Source organism: Enhydra lutris, unplaced genomic scaffold (assembly GCF_002288905.1).
Source record: "Enhydra lutris kenyoni isolate GAN:26980312 unplaced genomic scaffold, ASM228890v2 scaffoldscaffold34, whole genome shotgun sequence".
NCBI classification, from domain to species: Eukaryota; Metazoa; Chordata; class Mammalia; order Carnivora; family Mustelidae; genus Enhydra; species Enhydra lutris.
This window is the reverse complement of record NW_019154118.1, coordinates 15,925,645-15,937,108: the sequence shown is the minus strand read 5'-3', so window position 1 is coordinate 15,937,108 and position 11,464 is coordinate 15,925,645. Positions and strand designations below refer to the sequence as shown.

At 46.0% G+C, this 11,464-nt stretch overlaps 1 protein-coding gene across 3 annotated transcripts in view; it reads right to left on the bottom strand.

Moving 5' to 3' along the window:
* Positions 1 to 10,343, bottom strand: part of LOC111154023 (junction adhesion molecule like) — a 27,271-nt gene extending 16,928 nt beyond the window's left edge. Inside the window, exons 1-3 of one of the 3 annotated variants that reach the window (XM_022513370.1) lie at positions 10,281 to 10,343; positions 4,867 to 4,930; positions 1,688 to 1,842 (exon numbers count right to left, since the gene is read on the bottom strand). In XM_022513370.1, coding sequence (XP_022369078.1) covers positions 1,688 to 1,842; positions 4,867 to 4,909 — 198 coding nt within the window. In that variant the 5' untranslated portion in view covers positions 4,910 to 4,930; positions 10,281 to 10,343. Of the gene's footprint in view, positions 1 to 1,687; positions 1,843 to 4,866; positions 4,931 to 9,921; positions 10,001 to 10,037; positions 10,117 to 10,280 lie in introns of those variants that run through there. The other 2 variants (XM_022513371.1, XM_022513369.1) reach the window with 2 other exon arrangements.
* Positions 10,344 to 11,464: the final 1,121 nt, after the last annotated feature.

The window sequence follows — 11,464 nt, the reverse complement described above, 5'->3', positions numbered from 1 at the left end:
CCATCATCATCACCACCACCACTACCATCATTATCATCACCACAACCACCATCACCACCACCATCATCATCACCATCACCACCACCACCATCATCATCACCATCACTACCCTCACCACCATCATCACCACCACCATCATCACTACCACCATCATCATCACCACCACCACCATCGTCATCACCATCACTATCATCATCACCACCACCATCATCATCATCATCATGATCAAAAAGTACTTGGTACCAGTGAATAATAAGATAATAAGAATAGTAAGAATAATAAGAAATAATAATAAGAATGTGCCAGGCAATGCCCTAACTAGAACAAGACCCGGTGCCTTATTTCATACAAGGACAAATTGTGAAGCATAGTCATTTCTTACAGTTTAAGGTAAAATGTAATACCCACTCTGAAGACCACTCTGGGGATTCAACTCAGAATTTTTGAAAACCTTGTCTCCTGTTCACCCTATTTTCTGCCATGACCCCTGGACTGGATGGCATTCAAAGGCATGATGCAATCCCTCAGACTGGGAGTTGTGATAATCTCTGGCTGGTGTGTTAGCTGTTGCTCCTCCCCGTTCTGCCCTCCTCTAAGCAGAATATCACACAGCCTGAGGAGTCATCCTGAGGGCGTGGTTTCCAGGCTGGGATGGGGAGCCCTGGGAAATCCTTTTTTTTTTTTAAGATTTTATTTATTTGACAGAGATCACAAGTAGGCTGAGAGGCAGGCAGAGAAAGAGAGGCAAAAGCAGGCTCCCTGCTGAGCAGAGAGCCCGATGCAAGGCTCAATCCCAGGATCCTGAGATCAGGACCTGAGTCGAAGGCAGAGGCTTAACCCACTGAGCCACACAGGCGCCCCCAGAAATTCTTATTTCTACTTACGCCATGGGCCTATCCCTCTTATGGTAAAAAATACTAATAAAAATTTGAGTGAGAATAGCATTATAGGAATAACATGCTATGAGCTACAGAAAGAGTATTTCACCAGCAAACTTTGAGACCTTACTGTAACCCATTACTTAGGATGTATTTTAAAATGATCCTAAGATACAAATATCTCCACAGAACCTCTGATGAGGTTTATATACTGTTTCCCACTCTGAAGAGCTCCCATGAAAGACCCTCCCTCAGCCATGCTACATCAGCCGATCCCAACACTTGAACATTTGAAACAGCCATGAAGGAGAGAGGTGATGCCCGAGCACATAAATGGGGCACGGAATGCTCAAAGAATCTGGCCCTCTCCCCCATAAAAGATTCCTGTGACATCATTCTCATGCCTCTTCTGTCTAGACCCACATTCTCACCCTTCTCAGCCCTCCCACCCATCTATACTACTCTACAAAGGGCAGACATCAAGAAAAGAAACAAAAAGAATTTTATGTGCATGTCTTCCATTACTTCTCAATGACCCAAATGGTAAGCATTACCATTATGATAATGACCTTCATCTTCACAGATGAGGAAACTGAAGTTCAGCAAGGTTGAGTAACTTGCCCAGCTGATGACACAGCCAAAGGGCCAAGCTAGGAAGAGGCCCAGTTCTGACAAGCTTCAGAGCCCAGACTCTTGCAACACCATCTCATGACACCTGATGACCTGGCTCTCTCTCTCCCCGTCTCCCCCCGTCCCTTCTCCTGACACCATGGGCCAGGGCTTCAACAGTAATATTCCCTCCTTGTTACCTTGGCGTGCTCTCCTGATGAGACCATCCAGTCTATCTTGGTCACATGCTTCTCTTCTGTGCTCTGGAAAACACATCCCAGCAGGGCTGAATCACCCACACGGACTGTTAGCTCAAGGGAGGAAACAATCAAGTCATTCAGGCCCAAGGAATAATCTATAGAAGTCAAAGGCAAGAGGAGATATCGTTTAGACAAATACCCTCAACAACAAAAATCAGTATCAACACTAAGTAACTCCACATCTTCCCTCCCCAGATGACCCGACATGGACGAAGTCCTCAGAGGCCCATCACTCAAGCCAGTATGACATTCCCAAAGGTAAGCGAGATACTCTCTAGTTACACACAAGCTCCCAAGTCAGAGGGGTTCTGCAATCTTCGTTCTGCAAAAATGCATGTCTGCTCCCATTCTCCTAGCTAGACCCTTCCCCATTTCCCAGAATTCCTTTCTCCAAGCTCCTTTCTAAAGAAAGAAGAGAAACCCTGACATCCTCCTTTCAAGTCATGAATTTAGACATCCATAAACAGGAAATGAGATGTCTCTTGCTCCTAGTTTCCCATGGGTTCCCTATTTGAAAAGCCAATATTTTGGCTTTTTTAAAAAATATTTTATTTATTTGACAGAGAGAAATCACAAGTAGGCAGAGAGGCAGGCAGAGAGAGAGGGGGAAGCAGGCTCCCTGCCGAGCAGAGAGCCTGACGCGGGGCTGGATCCCAGGACCCTGGGATCATGACCTGAGCCAAAGGCAGAGGCTTTAACCCACTGAGCCACCCAGGCGCCCCAATATTTTGGCTTTTTAAAGGTATTTTTGGCTTCCTTCCTTTTTTCCTTTTCTTTAGTTCCTTTTCAAAAGCTTACTCTGACTTTGCCAGCAATTCTGACTGTCCTAGAAGTCCTTATAATTAGGCCCATACAGGGGCGCCTGGGTGGTTCAGTCGGTTAAGCATCAGATTCTCGGTTAGGGTTCAGATCTCATGATCTCAGGGGCCTGGGATGGAGCCCCGCATCAGGCTCTGTGCTCAGCCCAGAGTCTGTCTGTCCCCCAGCCACTCCCCCCACTCACTTGCACATACTCTCTCTAATAAATACATAAAATCTTTAAAAAAAAAAAAAAAGAAGAAGAAGAAGAAGAAAAAGAAAACATTCTTAAAAAAAAAAAAAAAAAAAAAAAAAGGCCAATCCAGAGCACGGCTTTAATTTCCTTTGTGCTTGTCTTCTCCCCACCTTCCCATTCCAGCTTGGCCATCAGCCCTGGCTGCTCAGCCTGAGGGTGTTTTACAGTGCACCACTCCGCTATCTGTATATTCCTCAAGGCCTTTCTCTTTTCACTAAAAGAGAAAACCATCACACGGATATTTCTGTTTTTACAAGATGTGCTCTATGCAAAGAGACAACAACATCAAGAAAGCCACGTTTAGATGCTGGCCAGTTTATGTGGAGGACGAGCCAAGGGAACGCATGTGGGAATAAACAGAAAGCGTGCCAGCCTTTCCGTGCAAGCTGTTGGCCCGAGAGAAGACAGTTCACTTGCTGCCCAACAGCAGGCACACAGTAGGGAAGACGGAAAAGAAAACAGGAACGCTAAACCCTCCAGAGGGGCTTGTTTTGAAAGAAATCAAAATTAGCTCCAAAGCCAATCTGGAATTTTCCTGTAAGGAAGAGCTGAGCAGCCTGACGTGTGGTTAATGGTGTAAGAAGTGCGTTTAATCTACTGTGGAGAGGGCTGTATGTGGAAGTAAGTGAAGGGTAGCTAGAAAGCAGGCGCAGCCATGGGAGGGAAGAGAAGCTTCCACATCTACAAAGGGTCACCTTTGTAGAGAAATGGCTGAAGAAATGACACTTTCTACAAAGGAGGGAAAACCTCTCCACAAAGAAACAGAACGCCCCCTGATACCACCAAGTCACTAGCTCCAAGACTGGTTTGTTAACTCGGGCTGGGACGGTAGAAGCCCGGGCTGCTTCCCACACCTCTGAGGCAATGTCTAAAGACCCCACCCAGAGCGGGGCGCCTGGGTGGCTCAGTGGGTTAAAGCCTCTGTCTTCGGCTCAGGTCATGATCCCAGGGTCCTGGGATCGAGTCCCACATCGGGCTCTCTGCTCAGCGGGGAGCTTGCTTCTCCTTCTCCCTCTGCCCTTCCCCCTGCTTGTGCTCACTCTCTCTCTCTCTCTCTCTGTCAAATAAATAAATAATAAAAAAATCTTTAGAGACCCCAGAGCATGACAGCTGTAAAAACAAATTCTCTTAAATACATCCTATTTTCCGGGGAGGTGAGGTTGGTGTCCATGTGTCTGTCTGCCTGGATGCACACTCTGTTCCCTGGAATTACAGCAAAGGCATTTCTTTTTTTACTTGGCTGAGTCGGTGTTTAGGTTACTATGCCCAGGTACAAATAATAATAATAATAAGATGATGATGATGATGATGATGATGATGATGAAGAAGAAAAATAAGACACAATGAGAGCAAAGAACATCCTGAGTCATTTATTCCTCCCACAGAGCTAGATCTGTGGATAAAGAGAAAAGGCCGGGAGAGAGGTGAGCAGCTTAGAAAGAACCGCTGAGCCACAAGCAACAGCCCTGAGCACAGAAGGTTTGGAGGGTTCGAGAACAAGAGAGTCCACAGCCAGAGGAGGTTTTTAGACGGAAGCAGAGTTTAAGGAGAACTCTGAAGTGTCAGGAAGGCTTAGGCAGGCTTGCCCAGGAAGGTGAGGAAAGGAAAGTTCTTGGCAAAAGACTGTGAAAGAGCCCGGTGCATTTGCAGAACCACAAGAAGGCTGGAATGGCAAAAGCGTGAATACAGCTGTAGGGATTCTGGGCTCTCCGGTGATTTCATTTCCTGATCTGAGACTAGCTGTGGTTTTCAAGTCACAAGTGAGAGTCCAGGAATGCCAGCGAGACACTTTTTTTGTAGCACAAAGGAAGGTCCCAGAACCCCCAGCTCAGGACCCGAAGGCCTCTGGTGTCTAACAGAACAGTGGAAGATTCAGCTTTTCACGAAAGAGTTTGCTCCCCGGTTTCAAAAACAGCTGTTCCAGCAAAATGCCAAAGTTCCAGGTTAGGGTTTCCCGTTTTCAACAAACCAAGGGGGAAATGAAAATATATAAAATTGGCTTTTGAAACTGCACGAGACTTACAAGAAATCAAGTCCCCTCCTTGGTCCCTTGGTTTCTACTTACCCAGTAACACTGGCATCAGGATGAGTTTCAGTGGGCAAAACATGCTGCTCGCCAATTTTTCAATCTTTAGATAAAAGAAAACAAAAATCAGAAAACCGCATCAAGAGAAGTTTGTTAATTTAGCAAACCCACAGTCAGTGTGCCTCTGTGGGCCCGGCCTCTGAGCCTCTGGGATGCAGCCCCGAACAAAAAGGGCAGGGTCCCTGCTCACATGCAGCTTGAAACTGGGGGGGGAGATGGGGGTGGGGGGAAGAGGCAAATGAATGAACAAGAAAGTGGCAGATGCTGGAATCTGCTTTGATGAAACAAAACAGAGCCGTGTTTGGAGAGTCACTTGGGGGCCGCTTTAGACTGGCTGTAAGGGAAGATTAAACGAAAGTGGCTTTTCGAGAGGAAAAAAGCAACTAATTTCAGGATATCCTTGAGGCGACAACCTAGCAGTCCTACAACCTCGGGTTTCACGCAAGCAAGAGATTACAGGAGACTCAGTGTGAAAGTTTCGCCTATCTATCCAACTAAATTAAAATGGCTACTTTTTTTTTTTAAAGATTTTATTTATTCATTTGACAGAGAGAGAGAGAGAGAGAGAGTGAGCACAAGCAGGGGGAAGGCCAGAGGGAGAGGGAGAAGCAGACTCCCTACTGAGTGGGGAGCCCCATGTGGGACTCAATCCCAGCACCCTGGGATCATGGCTAACGGCAGATACTTAACCATCTGAGCCACCCAGGCACCCCCAAAATTGCTACTTTTAAACATACAGAGAATGTTCAGGACATGCGGGAAAGGAGATACATAAATAAGGAGAAAATTTCCAATCTAGTTAATTCACCAAACCCTGTGGCAGAAAGAAGCTGCATGAAATGTCCATGTTGAGGTTTTGGGGCATTTTGCCTTTTTTCCTCACTTTTTTTTTTTTTAAGAGACGGAGAGAGTTGGGAGGGGCAAAGGGAGAGGGAGAGAGAGAATCTTAAGTAGGCTCCATGCCCAGTACAGAGCCAGATGTGGAGCTCAATCCCAGAATCCCGGGATCATGACCTGAGCTGAAACCAAGAGTCTGATGCTTAACCAACGAAGCCACCTGGGTGCCCCTGGCCCACATTTTCTTCATGAAATAGAAGAAGATGAACTCCAAGGAGTTACAATCCAACCAGCCTTGAGTTCCTACCAACTACTGTGGCTGGTTTCAGCCATGACCCCTGCACCCCAAACATCCTGCCACTGAAGGAACTCTACCTAGAATCTTCCAGAAGGAAAGGTCTCTTCCCAGCTCTGCTGGGAAGTCTAGCACATATGGTAGCCATTTTAATTTGTTAAAAATGACTACCTAAGAGAGTCCTCATCTGAGTTCTAACCAACAAAATCCTCCATCAGGAAAATCAGGATCAAACTGTTCAAGGAAGTCCCATCCTAGGACCCACTAATGAGAGATGTCAGTTGGCCTTGCTCAACCTCGGTTCCCTTGCCTATAACATGGGATAATAATGCAAGGATCAAATATGATAATGTAGATAACAGTGCTTTGAAAAGAAGAAATCATTATCACATAAGATCCTCTTTTTCATAACCTAAAACCAGATAGGAAATAGAATTTGTTGTGTTAGAAGAGATTTGGGTTCTGAGCATCTACCTTTAGGTGGAATGGCAAATGATGAGTCAGAATGAACTGGAAACTTTCAAGTTTCAATTTTTGAATCCCATCACGATGTAGATAATAATTAATACTGACTCAGATATACCAAAAGTCACATTACGTTTCCCCCAAACATAAGGACATCTGATGAAAATGAAGATCTCTCTCAAGATAGCCTCAGTCCTCTTCTGGCTCTGATGCCCATCCCACCCCACACATACATGGGTGAGCATGATAAAGAACTTCCTTTATAGTGTGTCATGGTGTCAATTCATCATATCTGGGACTTCCGAGATCTCTGCACTTTCTGGGTGCGTTCTTCTTCAGGGAGTTGGTTGTGCTCCCCCGTCTGTCCAATGCACCATCTGCTTGGAGGAGGAACAACTGACTTACAGGTCTAACACCAAACCCCAGTAAGTCTAGAATCTCAAGAAGGACCATGCATTCTTGTCTACCAGTGCCCCGGGTCTGTGCCACCACACCAATAAGGTGCCCGGTGTAGGCCGCGTAAAGGCTGCTGGCTGCCAATGTGACCATCACATTGAAATCGACTTAGATATCCTACAACTAGGCCATTCTATTCTAAGAGGACACTGGCGATCCCAAAGAGACTCTGAACCTAGTCACCAAACTCAAGTCACTCAGAGCCACACTCAACCCTTTGCAAACAAATTTTAAGAAATGTGCAAACAATCTAATGAACAGAAGATACCATTTTTGGTTCAAACTACTCACACGCACCATTAGAACTCTCTGTAAATGAAGAGAGGAGCAATGAATTCATGGAAAATGCACTGAATTTCTCAAAAATTCTCCTCCTGGGTCAGACCTTCCATTAACTAATCTTTCAATCTCTGGGAAATTGTTCGATCTCCTTAACATTTGAGGATTGGACTTCTTCTCCCTCCTAGTTAATATAGGAGCACACTAGAAATCAGTCATTGATGTGCAATAAGTCACGGAGGGCAATGCACCAGGAACCGCCTGAGCACCCCACACATTGACCCACTTGATCTTCACAACAACCCAACGAGGCCTCACAGATGGGTAAACTAAGGCACATGTGGGTGAAGTAATTTTCCTAATAATGCTCAGCCAGTGACAGGGCCAGGATTTAAACCCAGGCATTCCCGATCAGAACCTGTCCCCTCACGACGAAGTACTGCTCCTCATGTTTGGGAAGCTATCCCATATTTTAGGACCCAACTTCCCTGAACTTCATTTATCCCAACAGGATGAATCTGCTCCCCTGACTGGATGCTCTTCCCGCTGCTGGCTTCCCCCAGTGAACCCCCATGCAGCTTTCAGATTGCAAGCTAACATGGTCTCCGTAAGGACAGCTCTCCTGAGCCACACTTACCAGGTCAGAGTCCCAGCCACAAGTTTAAATAGTTCTATTTCTCTTTCCTTCAGGGCACTTGTCACAATTTCTAATTCTCTATTTACTTGTGTGCCTGCTGGATTAAAGTCCTGCTCTCCACCCTCACCTCCCAAGACTATAAGCTCCAGGAAGCCAAGACCTGAGCCTTTGTCCCTCTGCATGTCCAGTGCCAGCGCAGAGTGAGGCCCAGGGCAGGATCGGGAACCGCTCATCAAAACAGAGAACAAGGGGGACCTGGGTGGCTCAGTGGGTTAAAGCCTCTGCCTTCGGCTCAGGTCATGATCCCAGGGTCCTGGGATCAAGCCCCGCATCAGGCTCTTTGCTCAGCAGGGAGCCTGCTTCCCTCTCTCTCTCCCTGCCTGCCTCTCTGCCTGCTTGTGATCTCTGTCTGTCAAATAAATAAATAAAATCTTTAAAAAAAAAAAAAAAAAACAGAGAACAACACCTAAGAGGGCCCAGGACACTTCAGTCAAGTTTCGATCTCCTTTAGTTGGCAAATATTCAGAAATTCCTATCATATGTGTGTGGGGGGTGTGTGTATGTGTGTGCGCGCGTGTGTGTGTGTGTGTGGATGGATGCCGAAAGCTAGGTCCTGAATGTATATATCTGGATAATGAAATTCAGAATTTTACATATACACAGACTATCTATATAAATGGATCTCCGTCTTTCAAAATCCAACCAAAGCATTAGATGCTCCTTAAGCACATTCATGAGACTTCATTTAAATTCTCAGCTTCTTCCCCAGATCCCACCATCTCCTCAGCAGGTTTCTTGAGGTAATTCTGCACAGTTAAGGCAGCTCATATGGTGGCCAAACATTTTGACCTGAGCTCATGGTGTTTTCACAACAGAACTCCTGGCAAACATCTTTTGTCACCCCTGGGGAGTTGTAACTATAAGGATCCCCTTTCCCATTATTAACAGTGCAGAGGAATTGTTTCCCTTGGCACAATGATGGCAAAAAAACACCTTCAGAAAAGAGACTCATGACGATGAGACTACCACACAGGATGTGAGAATGACCCCCGAATATTACAATATTACAAGACAAGATAGGGAGAGGTGCTGTCTCTGAGTGCAGCCATTTGCCCCCCATAAGGACAACAAACCACTGAGCAAACAGCAACTGCACAGCCTTCCTTCCTATAGCCCGCCTCCCGCTCCCCTCCCCCTTCCCCACCCCCCACCCCCTCCATGCTAAGTCCTCTCAGTTTACCGTGGCCGCACACCTCCAGGCTCTCATTGTTTTTAGGTCTATGAATCCATGTAACCCCTCTACGGTGTGAACTTCTTGAAATGCATCCTCATTTTTCCTTCCAAGACCACTTATCCGACATTGGGCTGGGCGGTTGCATGGCTCCATGTAAGACAGTCTCAGTGACATTGGTCAACCCTCTAACCTGAAGGGGACTTTGGAAATCATTATTGCTGCTCCCTCCTCTACAAAAGGCCTTCATGAGGTCAGAGCTTTGCCAAGGGCATGACGAGCAAGGACATGAGTCTAGCTCTCTTGAGAGGTTTAAGTTTCTGGCTTCTTAAGGTTAGATATTGACCTGTCTAGCAGCCTGTGGGTAATGCAATTGGTGGAGTCCCGACTATTGGTTTCAGATGGGGTCATGATCTCAGGGTTGTGAGATCGAGCCCCATATCCAGCTCCCCACTCAGAGTGGAGTCTGCTTGGGATTCTTTCTCCCTCTCCCTCTGCCCCTCCTGCTAGCATGTGCTCTCTCTCTAACAAATAAATAATTCTTAAAAAGAAAACAACATTGGCCTGTCTAGGGTTGGGAGAAGGGCAACAGTGAGGGAGAAGTGCTGCCGTGAGCTAAAGGACAACTGGTCAGGAGGACAGCTGGTCAGGAGGACAGCTAATCAGTCACTGCTCTACCTAAAAAAACACAGGCAACTTACAAGCTGAAGTCCTACGACCACCAGCATCATCTGCTCTTTCATTAAGAGCAAACCTCTTACCCCACTTTTCTCTGGGGATCTCATCAGAAGTGACTCTACACTACAGAAAGGAAAACTGCACTCAGCAGCCTACCTTATGCCAGTTTCCTCCTACAAATGTGGTCATCAAATTAAAACCTTCAGAACCAGCCTTCTCCTGAGAGAGCCAAGTTTTCATCACTTCTTAAGAAATGCAGAGCAACGGCTTACCCACGATGAGACGATGAGATGATGAGACGCACCCAGGGGAAGCAACACAGTAGCTCTGCTGAGTGCAGTACCGGAGTCTGACGGAAGGTCAGGCTCAGAACAAACCAAATGCATACATTCTGGGGTAGCTATAGAGATGCAAACAGGAACCTCTACAACAAAGTTCTCATTTCTGTCATTTGGCCCACAGCCCAATTCTTATTTATACCTTTGTTCTAAAAGGGAGTAATAAACTCGACTTACTAAGGAGAGCCTGATTCCAGACCAGAGCACGTGCTGTCTCCCCTTCTAGATTATAAGCTCTCTGAGGGTGAGGTCTCCAATGGCATTGGGTAGACATTCTCCGAGAAAGAAACCAGCTGCATGCAAACAGAATACAACAAATTTAAGATGAACACAAAATGTTTTGTTCTGTTTAAGATACAGTGACCCCCAAGTAAACAAAACAAAACAAAACAAAATAAAAATAGAGTGGTGTCTCATTTTTTTCTTTCAACAGAGAAGTGCAACATAGCCAGGCAATCACACAGTCCCTGCCTCCAAAGATAGGCCTGCTCAGTCCTCCAACTTACCATGTTGATCTCCTCTGACCAGGAGACGTCAGCATTTACAGGACACAATAGTGCGTTATCCCAAGAACCCCTTGGGCGATCTGAACGTCGTAGATAAGAACTCAAAGCTTCTTCACTTCAAGACATCTTTTGCTTGTAAGTTGCCTCTTCAAAATAAGTGTTCTCCATACACACCTTCAACCTTGGCTTGACCTACACATGGCCATTTTTTGGAACTTGTCCTGTATCATTCAAAAAGTTGTTGAAGGGGCACCTGGGTGGTTGTCAGTTAAGCCTCTGCCTTCAGCTCAGGCCATGATCTCAGGGTCCTGGGATGGAGCCACTCATCCATCTCCCTGCTCAGCGGGGAGCCTGCCTCTCCCTCTGCTGTTCTCCCCCACCCTGCTCCTGCTCTCTGTCTCTCAAAAAAAAATTGAAGAAAATCTTTTAAAAATGAAAAGTTGTTGAATACTTGTGCGCCCCCAGGACTATGCTACATGGTTGCATGGTTAGCCAGCAATGTACATAAATACTCCCTCCATGGCCTGTTTCAAGCTTGTAAAATTCCTAAAAATTGAATCGGCTCTTGCCCTGTGAGCCAGCTCCCACAACCACCAAATCTATGCACGTTGTTACAGGGGCACCGCTTACAGACAAATGCCCGCTTGCCGCTAGAAACCACAACCTCCTCCCCTTGCCTCTGACAGCTCTCATTTTATATGTAGACACATTCCAAAAAGTAGCCAGAAAGTGCAAAGCAGTTTATTAATTATGATGTGGTAAAGATCTCAAGAATTATGATGTCTGTGAATATTACCCAACAGTGTACACACGCCTACAAAAAAACAAAAACAAAAAACACAGTGAAATGCAGCT